The sequence below is a fragment of the Achroia grisella genome, unplaced genomic scaffold, assembly GCF_030625045.1.
Source record: "Achroia grisella isolate CSIRO2021 unplaced genomic scaffold, CSIRO_AGI_Agris_v1 utg30357, whole genome shotgun sequence".
In the NCBI taxonomy this organism is placed as follows: Eukaryota; Metazoa; Arthropoda; class Insecta; order Lepidoptera; family Pyralidae; genus Achroia; species Achroia grisella.
Window position 1 is genome coordinate 1 of NW_026712786.1, and position 18,665 is coordinate 18,665.

The window sequence follows — 18,665 nt, forward strand, 5'->3', positions numbered from 1 at the left end:
TTACTTAAATTATCAAAATTGTTTAGTCGCACTATACTAATGTTCACTGACAAATGTTTACGAATGTCTTATCGTAGCGGTGTCGTAAAACATAGCATAGATGCTACCTCGACGAGCGCTAGCGCAGCACTGAGAATTTACTTTTGGCGCAACGGTATTTATACAACTTTAAATTATTATTATTGTTTATTTTTTTCTTAGAAACTTATATTTTTTTTTATATTTCTAATGTACAAGTATATTAACTTTATTATTAATAATAATAATAATAATAATAAAACTCTTTATTGTGCATAAAAGAAACAAATAGTTACAAAAAGGAAATAAAAAAAAAAAAGAAGGATATGCAAACAAAAGGCGGCCTTATCGCTTAAAGCAATCTCTTACAGACAACCTGGGAGATAGAAGCATTGAGTAAGGGGAAGGTAGGTGGCGCACTATAAAAAGTTAGATAATATATGAATACTAAACATACATACATACAAATACCATTAATATACATACATATATATATATATATATACATATAAATAGAATACATATACATAAATAGAATATATAATTAATTACATGTCTAACAGAACAGGACATTACAGAAAGATTTTTATTTTGAGAGAAAGTGAGATTTTAGTAGTTTTTTTTAAATGGACTGGGATTGGGCAGATCTGATAGAAAGTGGCAAGGAGTTCCAAAGACGGATAGCCTGGACAGTGAAGGATTGGGAAAAGAAGTTAGTAGAATGAGGAGGGGTTACCAAACAAAGACGTCTCGTACTGCGCAACTCTCGGTCTTGCGAATCGTTATGAAACACGAAGCTCTGTTTTAAATAATCAGGAGTGGAAGGATTGAAAAGAATAGAATAAAGGAGGGACAGTATGTGCCAATTCCTGCGAAAACGGATAGGAAGCCACTTGAGTTTATTGCGAAACTGAGAAACATGGTCATATTTGCGGAGACCAAATATAAACCTTATACACATATTTTGAAGTCGCTCAAGTTTGTTTAGCTGTTCTTCAGTGAGATTAGTATAGCAAGAATCGGCATAATCTAGGATAGGAAGTAGTAATGTATGTGCTAGCGTAATCTTGGTATCCAATGGCAGGAAATTTCGCAGCCGATTGAGACCTCCAATTGACGCAAATATTTTTCTGCTCAACTGCGATAATTGATGACACCAAGACAGTGTTTCATCAAAATATATACCTAAGTTTTTAACGCAAACACTATATTCGATGTTAAAGCTATTAAAGGTAACAGGAGGAAGATGTAGTGATTTTAATTTGGAGATGTAAGAAGGGCTTCCAATTATGACACATTGCGTTTTTGCTGGATTAATTGCAAGGCCATAAGCTTTACTCCAGTCAAGTATACGAGACAGGTCCATATTAATGTCACGAATGGCGTCGGTTACATTATCTAAGTCAGTCAGTGAGTAAATTTGGAGATCATCTGCATAAAGGTGGTAGGATGAACGAAGATTAAGAGTGATTGAATTGATAAACAATGCGAAAAGAAGAGGAGATAATACGCCACCCTGAGGCACGCCAGCAGTTGTATAGCACCAGGACGAATACTTATCCTCTATACAGATTCGCTGCCGGCGCCCATACAGGTAAGTACGAAACCACTCAATTACCGTTGGAGATATGTTAAGAGAACGTAGTAAACCGAGCAAGACATCAAAGTCAACGGTGTTAAATGCATTACTGAAGTCCAGTAACGTTAACACCGTCAACTGCGACTTGTCCATGCCACGTCGAATGTCATCGGTGATTTTGATGAGAGCGGTAGTCGTGCTATGACCCGGACGGAAACCAGATTGGAGAGGGTTGAGAATGTTATTTTCTGAAAGGAATTCAAATAATTGACAGTGCACTAGGCGCTCTAAGACTTTAGACAGAAATGGGAGTATAGAAATAGGGCGATAGTCTGAGGAGGTTGAAGGAGTCCTCTTTTTTGCTATAGGGATTATGTGAGCATCTTTCCACAAGGAAGGGAAGACACTAGAGGATATGGAGTTATTGAGTATAAAAGTAATAGTAGGAAGGATGAATTCAAGGACTGGGATGATCATTTTGCGACTAACGCTATCATTCCCTGTGGCATTCGACGTAATAGCTAATATATTTTCTTAACATCACAATCGGAGAATTGATTGAAAGAAAATGTGGGAATATTAGGGGTTGGAATAGCAGGCTCCGGTGGGGATCTTTTAGTGGTTTCATAGGTGTTCCAGTAAACAAACCGCCTTCTCCTTCCCTGTAAGTAGAAAATCCGCGCGACACGAAAATCTTGTACGACGTCAGTCTGCTTGACGACGTGTCGCGTTGATGTCTTTTATAGGGCGGTAGAAGATAGTGGATTTTTGCTGGCCCTATCGCTGGGAGATATCCGCTCTGTGTTATTGGTGTTAGGGTGAGGAGTCCGAAGGACCCTTCCCCCCACAAATTCGAAAAGGTCGCTCCACTTTTGGGGAAGTTGGCCATAGTTGGCAGTTGTAAATTACAACAAAGTTGTGTTTACAATTGTTGGCTGACTGACCTCCCTCAAAGTGGTCTGCGGGTGGCTGTAATGGCCCCCGCACCCTCCCCCCCTCCTATAGAGGGCCCCCCCGTAGATTCGGGGGGAAATTCAGATAGTGTGGCTAAGAAAGCCACAAAAGAGGTTATGCCTGAACTGGCAGTGTGTTTGGGCCGCAGGCTCGACATGAACGCCCATAAGGGCGCAGAAGAGAGTATGGAGGTGGGTAACCTGGCTCAAGAGTTGGGTGGCCCTTGCACTCGGTCTCGCGCGAGCTCAGTAACGGGCAACCTGATCGAGTTTGTGCGACCGTCAGAGACCTCAGTTGGTGGGCGCAAAAAGAGGCGCCTTGACAATGGGGCAGAGTATGACTCTGCAGACTCCGCGACGAGCTCCGTTGATATGGAAATAGCGGGGCTCGCCGTGAAGAAGGGGAAGACTCCCAAGGAAGGGAGACAATATGTGGGTCCAGGGGCCGCAAAAGCGGCTCTGACCAAAGATCGGAGGAAGGAGTTCCTCAGGGTCCCAGGAAGCGACTCTGAAGGGGATGATGAGGCAGCAGAGCCCCGTACTGTCCGATCTGGGGTAAAGGCCCCCAGGAACCCCACCGACCCGGCAGAAGTACACCTCCATAAAGTGCGGGAGGCAATGGTCGAGAAGACCATGGAGGTTCTAGGGGTGGTGAAGAAGTCGGGGAACTTGAAGGGGACCTGCCAGAAGCAAATCAAGAGTGCACTGGCAAGGCTGAATTCCCTGGCTGAGTCCCTGGATGCGGACCTCATCCCGAGGTCAGTGACGCCTCTTCTGAAGAGGAACTCCGACATTGAGTCGGAACTCCACAAGCTCCGGAAGGAGAATGAGGAGCTCAGGGCCAGGGTGGCCGCTGCTCCCCCTCCGGAGAACTTGAGGCCGACCCCGGTGTACAACCACGGGGCATATCCCAGGAGAGGGAATGACTGGGACACGTTTAGGTCCCAGATCATGGAGGATGTAGGCCGCATGATGGAGCGGCAAACCGCCGAACTCATGCGGCAGGTGAGGAGCATGGTTGCCCCGCAACCGGTGTCGGTGGACATGGATGACCAAGTCCCCGACTATGTGTACCGGCCCCCACTACAAAATGGGGACAAGATAGAGGCCTACCGCCAGCAGGGCAATATCAGGCCAGGGGTAGGCCCCCAACCCAGTGGGAGTAAGGCGCCGCAATCGGCGTCACGCAAGAAGGCGGGGAAAGTAGGCCAGTCACAGCCTACCTCCTCCAAAAAGACGGAGGCTACGACTGCTTCTCAGCAGTCCACGGCGGCGGTGGAATCATGGGCCACCGTCGTTAGGAAGAACGGACGCACCACCAGCGTCCCGGAGCCGAAGGCTGGCCCCTCCGGGACCCAGGGTAAAGGGAAGACAGGGTCACAAAGTCAGACCCAGTCCTCCCAAAAGAAGGGGAAAGGGCTCCGTCCCCCTCTAAGCTGAAGGCGCCCCGCTCTGCAGCGGTTATCCTCGCCCTCCCGCAAGAAGCGGAAAAAGCTGGAGCCACTTATGCTGGCATACTTAGAGAGGCCAAGGCGAAAATAGACCTGGCTTCTCTAGGTATAGAGGAGCTCCGCTTCAAGTCGGCGGCAACGGGGGCGAGGATCCTTGAGATCCCGGGCTCCCAGAGCGGGGGAAAGGCCGACGCGTTGGCCCAAAAGCTGAGGGAGGTCCTCGGGGAAAACCCCGTACAGGTCTCCAGGCCCACCAAAACCGCAGAGATGCGGATAATGGGCCTGGATGACTCGGTCACCCCCGAGGACATCACGCACGCAGTCGCCAGGGACGGCGAGTGTGCGCCCGAGGAGGTTAAGGCTGGGGAAATCCGCCTAAACCCCTCGGGACTGGGCACTTGTTGGGTGCGGGCGCCGATCTTAGTGGTCAAGAAGATCACTACGGCAGCCCGCATCAAGGTGGGTTGGGTGTCGGCCCCGGTCGAGCTCCTGAGGCAGAGGCCGCTGAGGTGCTTTAAGTGCCTTCAGACGGGCCATGTAAGGATGCGGTGCCCGCAGTGGCCTCTGCTTCAGATGCAGCAAACCGGGCCACAAAGCCGCCGGCTGCACAGCAGCCCCGAGTTGCGTCATCTGCCGCGAGGCAGGCAAGCCGGCGGATCATTGGATGGGGAGTAAAAACTGCTCCCCAAACAGGCAAAGTAAAGCCAAGAGGGGGCCGGCACCCGCACCACCTGCGACCGCCGCCGTCCCGACTAATAATAGTTGGGCTGAGCTGGAGGAGGAAATGGACATATAATTATGGCCATTCACCTCCTCCAGGCAAATATCAACCACACCGCCGCGGCGCAGGACCTCCTACTGCAAACCGCGGCGGAGTGGCAGGCAGATGTGGTGGTAGTCGCCGAACCTTACAGAGTTCCGACCTCTGACAATTGGTTCGGCGACTGCGACGGCCTCGTGGCCGTCCACCGTACAGGGGGGGGGAGTTCTGTCTCCCCACCCTGTTCGCCCCTCTTCAGGGGCCCAGGGTACGTAGGTGTGAGTTGGGGGGAAATCGCCGTCGTCGGAGTGTACTTCTCTCCCAATAGGACTCTCGCCGAGTTCGAGGAATACTTGGACGGGCTGGGAATTGCAATCAGTGTGCACCCAGCCCGTTCCGTGCTCGTCATGGGGGACCTCAATGCCAAGTCTACGGCTTGGGGCTCCCCCATCACGACGATACGAGGCGAGGTCCTAGAGGACTGGGCGGTGGCGTCCGGCCTTTCAATCCTAAACGTGGGGTCGGTCGCCACTTGTGTGCGATGGCAGGGGAGTCTATAGTGGACATCTCCCTTGCCAGTCCAGCCATCGCGCACAGGGTGCGGGGCTGGCAGGTGATGGACGAGGTGGAGAGCCTGTCGGACCATCGCTACATAAGGTTCGACATTCTCCCCTCGTCCGGAGCTCCGCACCCGGACCGCTCAGAGAGTGACACTTCGGCGTTCCCCAAATGGGCATCGAGACGTCTTAAAAAAGACGTGCTGGTGGAAGCTTCCATAGTCCAGGCCTGGTTTCAAATACCATCCAGGCCTGTGGAGGTTGAGGAGGAGGCCAATTGGCTCGGGGGTGCCATGACCCGCATCTGTGATGCGGCCATGCCCCGGGCCCGCCCCCTCCTAGGCGTCAGGTGTACTGGTGGTCTGAAGAGATAGCGGCCTTGCGAGTGGAGAGCATGGCCGCTAGACGCCAGTACACCAGGCACCGCCGACTCAGGCGGGGCCGTGACGCCGCTATGGAAGCAGAGCTGCGGGCGCACTACAGTGAGAAGAAGAAAGCGCTGCAGCTCGCCATCAGCAGGGCCAAAGAAAGAGCCAGGGAGGAACTCCTGGAGACTCTGAACAGAGATCCATGGGGGCGCCCATATAGGAGTGCAAGGGGCAAACTTCGCCCTTGGGCGCCTCCCGTGGCAGAGAGTCTCCAGCCCCAACAATTGGAGGGGGTGTTGACAGCTCTGTTCCCAGAGCAGTCAGAGTACACACCCCCTCCTTTGGTGCCGCGCAGCCGTCAAATTGAAGAAGACGGCGCCGGCACCCAAGGGGAAGTTGGGGTTCCGTCGATAACGACGGAAGAGTTCTCCGCGGCCGTGGACAAGCTCCGGGGCAAGAAAACTGCCCCGGGGCCTGATGGTGTTCCCGGCCGGGCTCTGTATCTGGCCCTAGGTGCCCTTGGGGACCGACTCCTAAGCCTCTTCAATGAGTGCATGGAGTCGGGGCGATTTCCCAAGAAGTGGAAGACGGGCAGAGTAGTCCTGCTCCGCAAGGAGGGGCGCCCTGCGGATTCCGTATCTCCCTCGGCGTTCCGCCCGATTGTCCTTCTTGACGAGGTCGGCAAACTATACGAGAGGATAATAGTACGCCGCCTCGTCAAGCACTTGGTTCAGGTAGGCCCTGATCTATCCCCGAACCAATTCGGGTTCCGAGGGGGCCGATCCACGATCGATGCGATCTCACAGGTTCGTGCCCTCTCGGATGAGGTGGTCTCCCAAAGGGGGGTGTTGTTGGCGGTGTCTCTCGACATCAAAAACGCCTTCAACACCCTCCCCTTCGACTGTGTTAGGGAGGCACTCAAATATCATCAAGTGCCTCCCTACCTTCGGGAGGTGATCGGGGCCTACTTCCAGGACAGGAAAATAGTGTGTATCGGGCGGAACGGCACCGTGATTGAGAGGGAGATGCAGCGCGGTGTTCCACAGGGATCGGTTCTGGGTCCGGTCCTGTGGAACATCGGGTATGACTGGAATCTGCGGGGCGCCTTGCTCGACGGGACCAGCGTAGTCTGCTATGCGGACGACACGCTGGTAACGTCCCGCGGGCGGGACTACAGGGAGGCTGCCCGTCTTGCTACCGCCAGTGTGGCACTTGTCGTCGGCAGAATCAGGAGGTTAGGGCTCCAGGTGGCGCTCGAGAAGTCGGAGGTCCTTTGTTTCCATGGGCCCCGACGAGCGCCGCCACCAGGAGCCCATATCGTGGTCAGCGGTCATAGGCTCGAGGTCAAGCCACATATTAGGTACTTAGGGCTTGACCTCGATAGTCGCTGGGGTTTCCTGTTCCACTTCAAGAACCTGGCTCCCCGTCTTATGGCGGCGGCTGGCGCTTTAAGCTGGCTGCTGCCTAACATCGGGGGGCCGGGGGACAATTGTCGCCGCCTCTACATGGGTGTGGTACAATCGATGGCCCTATACGGGGCCCCTATATGGCATGGGGCCCTGTCCAGGGAAAATATGGCCTTGCTCCTGCGTCCGCAGCGAGCAATGGCCATAAGGGTCATCAGAGGGTACCGCACCGTCTCGAGAGAGGCGGCGTGTCTGCTAGCGGGCTCCCCACCTTGGGACCTCGTAGCGGAATCCCGCGCGTCATTGTACCAATGGCGTGCGGACGAGAGGGCCCAAGGAAGGGAGCCCTCCGGAGTGGAACTCGGGGAACGGAGATCCCACCTCCGACGTGTCCTCAGGGAGAAATGGGAAGAAAGGCTGGCCAACCCTACGGCCGGCCTGAGGACCGTCGAGGCTGTCCGTCCAGTTCTCAAAGAATGGATGGGCAGGCGACGATGGCCGCTGACCTATCGACTTACGCAGGTGCTGTCCGGACATGGGTGTTTCGGGCGGTACCTGTGTAATGTCGCACGGAGGGAGCCGACGACAATGTGTCACCAGTGCGGATGCGACCAAGACACGGCGCAGCATGTTCTGGAGGAGTGCCCTGCATTCGCAGAGGAGCGCCGCGTCTTGGTCGCGGAAGTGGGGGCCGACCTCTCGCTGCCGAATATAGTTCGGGCAATGGTTAGGAGCGAGGGGTCGTGGCTGGCAGTACTCACCTTCTGCGAAGAAAAAGCGTCAGCAGGGCACTAACCATGCCTGACAACATGATCAAGAGAGGATACAAATAAAAGGTCTAACAGAGAAGGATTGGAGTTAGGGAAAAAATGAGTAGGCTGGAGAGGAAGAATATTGAGATTGCAGGATGTGGCAAGAGATCTGAGGCGTTGGGCGCGGTGATCATTTTTTAACAGACACGTATTAAAATCACCCATGAGAATAGTGTGATTGTGAGAAGGAATAAGGTTTTCTAGAGTATTTTCAAGAAGAGCGAAATAGTCAATTGATGAATTGGGACTGTAAAAAACACCTAGGAGTAAATTAGAATGGGATAGGTAAATTTCAATGAAAAGAAATTCTGGCTCATTAGAGGGGTAGGAAATAGTAGACGTACTGACAATTTTATAGGCAATATGGGAACGTAGATAAATGGCAACTCCTCCACCACCTCCCACTGTTCGATCATTACGGATAAGAGTGAAACCAGGTAGTACATATAAACTAGATGGAAGACACGGTTTTAACCAGGATTCCGATATGAGTACGGCATGCACATTTTTTACATCAAAAGATGTAAGCAAATCCGGATAATGCGCTGAAATGCTTTGTGCGTTAATATGCAATACATTAAAATTTTGTTGTTGTGTAGTGACTCCATAATTAGTAAAATATATTATTGTTTGGTGAATAAAGAAAGGAGAAAATAGTTCTACAGGTAAATAAACACTGAAGTTATAATTTCATACAATACTTATAGTAAAAATGTCAAAATTATATAATTAAATTAATTTTCATTGGAGAGGTGTTAATATTTGGTCTTATGCGTTTCACAGCTACCCAAAAAAAAAAAAAAAAAAAATTATGTTTTTTTTCGTTCAAAAATTTCGTTGTATTTATGAGAAAATTAGAAATGATTATGGCAAAGTTTTGTTGAAATTTCGGGTTTAATTATGATCAATTTTTTAGATATTTAAGTTGAAAATATAAAAAAGGACGATGCTGTCTCAATTTATAAAGTAATTATCAAGTTTTAGTAAAGATATCATATCAATTTATGTTTGTTTATTAATGAACGACGACCCCAAACTTCTGTCTCTTAGCGTTTTTGAATAAACTATTTTAGAAATTAGGAAGACTAATAAAGAGAAAATTAACAACTGTTAATTTTATATATATTAGTGGTATTCGGTGGTAATAATTTCGTCACCTTTTCTTCACCCCGCGTTAAAGTCGCTGGTTCAGGGCGTTTACAAATATACCTCTGCCGATGCCTATTATATAATCACTTTTGTGTACACGAAATAATAAATAAAATATAAAATTGTCCCTATACTCACCCCAAATACACCAAAAATCCGCCAATTTGCACCAAGTTTCTAATATCATTATAACGCTGCTGAAGGAGACCGATCCAGACGACGTGCCGACTTTTGTGGCGAAGGATTTAAACAAACTTCCTCCAGTCACATTTGATCACGTCGATGTTACCAGCTTACTCAAGGATATCGTGTCCTTAAAAAAGAGTTTGGCAGATGTGACGCTATGTTTCAATGCGTCAGAGCACATAATTAGTGAGTTGCGCAAGGAAGTGGACAGTTTGCGCGACTCGCGAAAAGAAACTAGGTCACTTGACGCTACGAACATCAACACGCGCCGTGGGGCATGCCGCGATGCGTTCACGGCGGAGTCAGCGGTTTCGGCGTCGACACTGACGTCACCAGATGTGGTGTCACCGCCGGCCGCCGCGCCCCCCGTGCTCCCCGCCCGCAGCTCGCGAGCGCCGATACCGCTGCATGTGGAAGCAGCGCTAACAAAATCCTCGGTGCAACCACAGCGTCGAGATTTTGCCGCCGTCGTCGCTAGCAAACCGGCTGCTTCAGTACAGCGGCGTGTGCCAAAAACGGCACTGAACATTGACCCTATGTGTGCTGCCACTGGGAACCGCGACGATGATGGCTTCGTCGTGGTACAAAAGAAGAGGCGCACAAACAGGGTCAATAGGAATCATTGTGGCACTGCACTCACTGGGCCCAACTTTCTGCTGCGTGCTGCTACACCGACAACGACAATGTACCTGTCCCGTCTACATTACGCCACTAAGGAGCAGGACATTGTCGATTATATCCGTACCAAGAGTAACCTGACATTGAGGGTGACGCAGCTGAAGTCGAGTCACAACGCGAGTTTCAAAGCGTTTGTGGCCCTGGTCCCTACCGACTTGCTGCCCACCTTCATGAAAGAGGACTACTGGCCGAAAGGTGTGGTGTATCGGCGCTACCGTGGCAGATTGCCGTTTTCAGTGCCGTGATCACACAGACAATATAGTTGTATTGGTTTTTATTATATTATATGTATGTTAGTCTATAAGGTATTTATAATATGGGCCTAGTTGCTTGAAATAAATGAATAAATAAAATAATATGACCGCCGTAACCGCTGTTCGTTCCCGCGATCGAATGTGTCACTAGTGTTGCGCGTCGCGTCCGCCAGAGGGCAGGATTTTTTCATATCCCCAACATTAAGACTTTATAGGGACGTATATATACATTTATAGTGTAGGTGTGTTGTGGTATGTTGAAGGTGTAGTGCCGCGAAAAATGACAATAATTGCAGGAAAATTACACATCCCCCGCCCGAGAAAGGCTGATTGCCTTTATCAAAACAGAAAGTAAATAAATACAGAAAAACAAAAATTATAAAATTATATAGACCGCTCCTGTACAGAAATCGCTAAAAATACCGCAAGAAAACTAACATAATAAGTTTTTTAAAAAATAATGAAATAAATAAATATGAAACCATTAGTTAGTGGGGAGTCTACAAATCTTCACAACCGGACGAGTTATAGTGCCTGTTGAAGTGATAAGCCTTACCACTCGTACTACACCATCTTTACCCGGCAACAATTCTACAATCCTGCCCAATCTCCACTTTAAAGGAGGTAAATTTTCCTCTATAATTAGGACCAAGTCATCCACCTTAGGAGGATCTATAGGAGACGTCCATTTATTCCGCATTTGAAGAGAATGGAGGTACCGCTCACTCCATTTTCTCCAGAATCTCTGTGAAAGAGCCTGAATTAGATTGTACCGACTCAACCGTGAGTTTGGGATGTCTTCAAAATTATATTCCGGTACAGATAATAACGAGCGTCCGATTAAAAAATGCGCAGGTGTTAACACCTCCAAATCTTGGGGATCCTGCGTCAGAGGACACAACGGGCGACAATTGAGGACGGCTTCAACTTTAGTGAATATAGTTACTAGCTCCTCAAATGTCAATATCTGGTCACCGATGACTCTCCGCAATAAAGTCTTCGCCGCCTTTACAGTTGCCTCAAAAAGACCGCCAAAATGAGGCGCTGCAGGTGCATTAAAACGCCAGGTAATATCGCGTTTACCTGCGCTACTACTAAGTTGCGATTGTACTTCCCGAGAAGCTAAATACCTTTGTACCTCATCTAAGTGTCGATTGGTACCTACATAGTTAGTGCCGTTATCCGAACGAATCACACTAGGTAGTCCGCGTCGAGACGTAAATCTCGTTAGAGCCGCAAGAAAACCCTCTGTCGAGAGGTCCGTAACACATTCAAGATGAACGCACTTAGTCGAAGAACAAATGAAAACACAAAGATAAGCTTTCAATGGTTTTGCGTTACGTAAACGAGAATATTTTATTATAAATGGTCCGGCAAAATCCGTTTGCACGGTATGAAAAACTCCAGTAGCAACTACTCTATCCGTAGGTAAGGCAGACATTAATGGTTCTGTAGGTTTAGCCTTTGTCCGAAAGCAAGAAATACATTTAAAAATTCTGGTACGTATAGCTTGTCGTGCCGAAATGATCCAAAATTGAGTCTGTAAAATGGCTTGCAAAGCAGTCGATCCCGCATGACAGTGAATTTTATGATGATGATCTATAATTAAACTCGTTAATGGATGATCCTTTGGCAAAAGAACCGGATGCTTTCGATTATATGACAAATCGGAATGATTTAAGCGTCCTCCGACACGCAAAAGGCCCTCCTCGCAAATAAAAGGCATAAGCCGCCGTAAACGTAAAGAACAAAAACTACTCCGCTTGAGGCAACTTAAATCATCCGCAAACTCCGTAGTTTGGACTAGTTTTATCAACCGCAGTAAAACCGATTGTCGTTCTTTTGTTGTCAAAACTCCGGTAACCTTATGGTTTGGATTTTTACAATTACTAAAAAACCTATAACAATACGCCACTACCGCTAACAGCATATTCAAAGAACTAAACCGCAAAAAAATAGGATCTCTCTTGACCATCACCGCGTGAACCTTCACCACCGTCTTTCGAATACCAGGTAAGTCATACTCAGTTTTATTAATTTCACTCAAAGGCCAGGTATCCGCATGACCTTAAAGCCAGGAGGGCCCCACCACAATTTGTGCTCGAGCAGTTCCGAAGCTCGACAACCACGACTTGCTATGTCGGCAGGGTTCAGTTCCGAGGGTACGTGTCGCCACGTTATATTCAAACCGCAATTAATAATTTGTGAGACTCTGTTTCCTTCAAATGTCTGTAAAAGATGGGGTGATATCCGCAACCAAGAAAGTACGATAGTACTATCAGACCAGTACACAACATCCTCAATGTTCACATGCTCGTTAATTGAATCCACCACGTACTTTACAAGCCACACAAGTAAAGCTGCTCCGCAAAGCTCCAGTTTCGGAATAGTAAGCCTTGACTTTACAGGTGAAACCCGTGATTTAGCCATCATTAAAACGATCTTAACTTGACCGCTTTTCCCACTGTTCTCAAATAAACAGCAGCCCCATATCCAAGTTCAGACGCATCCGCAAAACCATGTATAGAACACGTTCCAGAGTTTCCCAATGCAAATCGTTCCATTTTAAGATTTTCAATCATAGGCAGATTGTTTAAAATACCTTGCCATTCCGCAACAACGTCTGCCGGAGGTTTGTCATCCCATGACAACCTTAACAACCATAGACGTTGCATTAAAATCTTTCCCTGAAAAATTACAGGGAGATCCAACCCAATGGGTCAAAGGTCCGTGCTAATGTCGATGAGATCGATCGTTTTGTACAAATTTCCATATCATTAAATCTGGTATGGTAAGAAAAACTGTCACTACTTGGATCCCATTGGATTCCCAATAGCTTAATGAAGCTAGGCCCATCCGCGTTGTCTTTAAAAATTAGGGGTTTCTCCAAATGTTCCGCTGGAATGTCTTTTAACAAATCCGTAGTATTTGACGTCCATTTACTGAGTTCAAATCCGCCAGACTTCAGTAAATTCACTACGTCTCGCTTAAGACTTTGAGTCTCCTCCAGGGTATCCGCACCGCCCAAAATATCGTCCATATAAACTGAAGACCGGAGAAGACGCGCCGCCGCCGGAAATCGTCTTTCTTCGTCATCCGCTAATTGTCTCAACGTCCGTATTGCGAGATAAGGACTAGACTTCATGCCATACGTTACTGTGTTCAATTCATACAGTTGAAGGGGCATATCAGGAGACTCCCTCCAGAAGATGAGTTGATGTGCACGATCTTTCGGAGTAATTAAAATCTGTCGGAACATCATTCGGATATCCGTAGTGAAGACATATTTATGTAGTCTAAATCTGCAAATAATCTCCATAATATCACGTTGTAACTTTGGTCCAGCATGTAAACAGTCATTAAGACTTACTCCGTTGCTAGTCTTGCCGCTAGCATCAAATACGACTCTTATATTATCTGAATCTGTTTTAAAGATTCCATGGTGACATATAACATAACAACCGGAATCATAGTCTTCTGGTTTTCGGACACAGAGTGACATATGTCCCTTTTCCGCATATTCCCGCATAAAATCTACATATTTTTTCCGCAGCGACTCATTTAACTGCAGTTTTCGTTCCATTGTGAAAAAACGCCTTTTAGCCAATAAAACTGAATCTCCAAGAGACGGCCTGTTCGATAAAAAAGGTAAGTTTACGACATACCTTCCGCTCTCGTCCCGCTGATGAGTAGCAACAAACATAGACTCGCATTCCATATCCTTAGGATCTTCCACTGCGCTAGGAATATCTTCCACCTCCCAAAATCGCTCCAAAATGCTATCGGTTGAAATATTACAGCAAAAAGTTTGCAAAAAATGAGTCTCCTGAGAAGCTGGTTCCGCAACCGGACAAATAACAGGCCCAGTCAACACATGCCCGAACACCGTATTCATGGCACGAGGTAAATTATCATGTATCTTTATAGTACCATCCCCCAAATAAATATCTGCAATAAGATCCGCACCAATTAAAATATCAATTTCCCGACTGATATAAAATTGTTCATCAGCAAGAAGTATACCTCTATAACTTTCCGCTAAATGAGGAGATAAGGAAAAACCTGGCAAATTTCGCGTGATCTTATTTATCACTGTAGCTGCAGTGTAAAGAACAGGTAGATCTGTGTACCTAGGCATTATATTTAAATTAACTACTCTCTGGCAGCCAGTTACAGGAATACCACTCAGTCCCGTGACTGATATAACATTAGACCTCAACCGCTTTAAGCCCAGTCTGTTGGCACAATGTTCCGAAATAAAGGTACCCTGACTGCCGCCATCTAGTAATGCACGTGCCTCCTGGTAATAACCGTGTTTATCCAGTACTCGTATGATAGCCGTTGACAGTAATACCATCCGTTGATAAGTACCAGTGGCCTGTGATGCCATTCCTCCAAACACCTCATTGCTGCCTGTACTTGCCGATGAAACCCTAGCTGTAGGAGCCGTCTCCTGAGGCGGATGTTCCGTAGCATCCGTCTTGCTTGGGACATTATTAATAGATAAACGGGGTTGACGTTCCCGTGACCCCGCAGGTATGTCAAAATGTAATAAGGAATGATGTTTAGGTGAATTGCATTTATAACAATTTCGATTATATTGGCAATTAGCAATGTTATGACTATTAAGGCATCGAAAGCATAAGTTAGTGGATATTATGTGTCGCTTTCGGATGGTAGGCTTTAAACTCAAAAACTTCTCGCACTTAGCGATGAAGTGACCGCTCTTTCCGCAGTATTTACATACCGAGCTAACTTCATTGTGAACTACCGAATGTACAGCCCGTACCGCTGGAGCTGACGTTCTACGCCGCATATGAGCACTGGAATCAGGATCCGCACTAGATTCCAATTTACGAATCTCACCTTCTAAAAATTTCAATAAATCTTCAAAGGCAGGTAGTTCCTTTTCATCAAACTTATTTTCAAAATCCCTTTTTAAGTTACTACCTAATTTTTGAAAATTTATGTAAAATAATATATAAGACCACGAATCTACTGGAAAGTTCATCTTTTCTAAAGCCTTCGTATTTTCGAGCAAAGTATTCACAAACAATTTTAGTCCACTCAAATTTTTATATGTGACGGGTACCGCACTTAATAAATTGTGTAATAATTTATCCGCTAACAAACGTTTATTATTATAACGTGCCTTAAGTAATTCTAATGCAATGGAGTAATTATCACCGACAATAGATAAATGCTGAATTAATGTTTTTGGTTCTCCTACTAAAGAACTAGATAAATAATACAATTTTACAGTATTAGTTAATCTTACATCATGATCAATCAATGATTGAAAAAGTTCCATGAAGGAATTAAATTCCTGTAATTTCCCTGAAAATGAGGGCAGCGATAACCTAGGTAAAATCACTTTAGACTTGAGATTAGTGTCGGTCTTTATATTGTCACCACAGTAATCCGCTTTAGTTTCAAGAGATAACTCAATATATCGCCGCTTTATAAAATAATACTTCTTATTATATGTCTCAAAGACCGTCTTAAGTTTCTCTAACTCCGATTCATCCGCCTTGAGTTGCATCTCCGAATGCATAGAATCAAATTCTTAATAATTATTTTCTAAGTCCGCATACCTAACTTGAAACTCAGTCTTTTGTTCCAATGTTAACGAATCTGTCCGCACGAGATCATAAATGTAATCAATATTGTGAGTGGCTTTATCGTACCTAAATTGAATTTTCTTAACCGCCGTTGTCATTTTCGATAGTAAGTGACAAAACAAGCAAACGTAAGAAAAACAAAACCCCAATTCAAATAAAACGTAAGCAAACGCGAACTATCAATTTTGTAAAAGTACTTAATATATAATAAACTCAAGTTTAATTTACTTATAAATATTTAAAAAATAACACAAATTATACTTATACAAATACCTTCAACTGGCACTATAACTTATACTAAACAAGTATATTCAGTAACAACAATTACATAAAAAACAAAGTAAGTTATGCCTAAACTACTACAGGAATAATACTTAATTTTCCGATTCAAGTATTAAAAACTATCGCAAATATCTAACGCTCATTAATCGACAATAAACCACAAAATAGTTATTAATGTAAACTATTTCTAAAGACACCTAATTACAAATTAGCTTTGTTACACTGTTTGCAAAAATTATGAAAATAATAAAAAAAAAAAAAAAAAAAAAAAAAAAAAAAAAAACAAAACAAAACAAAACAAAAAAAACAAAACAAAACAAAACAAAACAAAACAAAAAAAAACAAAACCGTTGTTGGGATTTGAAGTACCAACTTAATAATACGAAGTCGAACTATTGAAAGCAAGGCAAATTAATGTATAGTTAAAGTAATGAAATTAGAATACTATATCTACTACCATTTAAAAAATTTATTACCAAAAGTAAATAAGACCGTCTTTATTTACTTTGGATTTAAAATAAAACACATAACACAAGACTAATAACAATATAACCCTAATATCCAGGAGACAATAATTTAATCGCAATTAAATAACAAAATATCAAATATGCCGGTGAGGTGAAGTATTTGTCATGTAAAAGTAATGAAATTGTGAAAGTATAATTATATGGGAGGGAACCAAAACATATATATACCAATGCCTAACACTGAAACATAAATATTACCGCAAATTATGTGTATGGTGTGCAAATAGTTTTTAAATTATGATAATTTTATTACGTAGGTAGGAATAACCTCAAATATGTGTATCCGCGATTTTGTGTTTTTCTGTAAATGATTAGAAATAAACAACGACAAAGGATAAACTCCGATCCGTCTCGAAGTGACCAATGTTAATTTTATATATATTAGTGGTATTCGGTGGTAATAATTTCGTCACCTTTTCTTCACCCCGCGTTAAAGTCGCTGGTTCAGGGCGTTTACAAATATACCTCTGCCGATGCCTATTATCTAATCACTTTTTTTGTACACGAAATAATAAATAAAATATAAAATTGTCCCTATACTCACCCCAAATACACCAAAAATCCGCCAATTTGCACCAAGTTTCTAATATGACCGCCGTAACCGCTGTTCGTTCCCGCGATCGAATGTGTCACTAGTGTTGCGCGCTGCGTCCGCCAGAGGGCAGGATTTTTTCATATCCCCAACATTAAGACTTTATAGGGACGTATATATACATTTATAGTGTAGGTGTGTTGTGGTATGTTGAAGGTGTAGTGCCGCGAAAAATGACAATAATTGCAGGAAAATTACACAACAACAAAGATGCTGTTTTTAAGATTAGATATCTATCTATATAATTCAGAAATCAGAAATGTATATCCGACTCTTAATTTCTTAGAACCAGAACCACAAAGACCCCGCTTTTATGCCAAAAAATGTGAAAGGCCTCTTAAGGCCTGCTATTGAACTGCCCTGCGTAAGGATTGTTTCTTATTCGGTCATAGTAGCTGTAGTGTATGTGGAAACACTAGCAGTTTATTATCTATCGTCTCGAGCCGAGCGCAAGAGGGAACCGACGTCCCTGCGCAAGCGCCGCGGAGTAAAGACGTGGAGCTATGGCTAACGAGCCGATATTACGTCGATAACAACTTACATACAAGAAGACATATAAGTGAACACTATATGTGGCGACGAGGCAAAATGGATATAAATAAAATAAGTACAAAATCACCAAAACAATAACAGACTGGCAACGACTCGAGAAATCTCTCGAATCGACCGACACACCGATACTAAACCGTATTCCCGACGTCATAGAGTCCACCGAGGACACTGTCATTGCGATCGACTCGCTTACTAACCACCTGCAGTCGGCAGTCAAGGACTGCTCCAGGGAGGTACCGGCGACGGACGACCGTCGCTGGAAGCTCCCCGATGACGTAAGGAGGTTAATAAGCGATAAGAACGCAGCCACTAGAGCGTACGATCGCTACCCCTCCGAACCGAACCGGGTGCGCCTGCGAGCCTTACAGCGTAGCGTTAAGGAGCGCATCGCGCAGATCCGGGACGGCCGGTGGGGCAAGCTCCTAGAAGAGATAACGCCATGCCACACCGCGTACTGGCGCATAGCGAAATCTCTCAAAACCGACCAACAGACAAACGACCTGCCCCCGCTAGTCCGACCCGACAACACTATAGCCTTCTTCGACGAAGATAAGGCTGAGTGTCTAGCGTCCAACTTAGAAGCCCAATGCTCCCCCAGCACGCTCCCAGTCGAGGCAGGTCATCTCGGGAAGATAGACACCGAAGTCGAACGCATCGCGTCCACCCCGCCCACCGAAACTCTCTCACCAGTCACGCTTGATGAGGTCAAAACGCTAGTTAAACAACTACCTATCAAAATCACCCAGCTCAGACGGCATATCCAATAGGTTAGTCAAAAGTCTGCCATCCCAACTTTTAGTATTACTCGTCGCTATTTTTAACGCGGCGCTGTCCAACGCCATATTTCCAGACAGCTGGAAAGAAGCTGTGGTCATTGGCATCCTCAAGCCCGGTAAAAACAAATCCGACCCGTCCAGTTA

The 18,665-nt window shown here is 45.7% G+C and overlaps 2 protein-coding genes across 2 annotated transcripts; one reads left to right on the forward strand and one right to left on the reverse strand.

The window, feature by feature from the left end:
* The first annotated feature begins 2,571 nt into the window (after positions 1 to 2,571).
* LOC131843361 (uncharacterized) lies at positions 2,572 to 4,676 on the forward strand. The gene is made up of 2 exons (XM_059191989.1): positions 2,572 to 3,934; positions 4,009 to 4,676. Exons 1-2 carry the CDS (start codon positions 2,572 to 2,574, stop codon positions 4,674 to 4,676), a joined length of 2,031 nt encoding a protein of 676 aa, XP_059047972.1.
* An 8,190-nt stretch (positions 4,677 to 12,866) lies between these two features.
* On the reverse strand, positions 12,867 to 15,713 carry LOC131843362 (uncharacterized). Its single transcript, XM_059191990.1, has one exon. It carries the CDS (start codon positions 15,711 to 15,713, stop codon positions 12,867 to 12,869), a length of 2,847 nt encoding a protein of 948 aa, XP_059047973.1.
* Between the last annotated feature and the right edge of the window lie 2,952 nt (positions 15,714 to 18,665).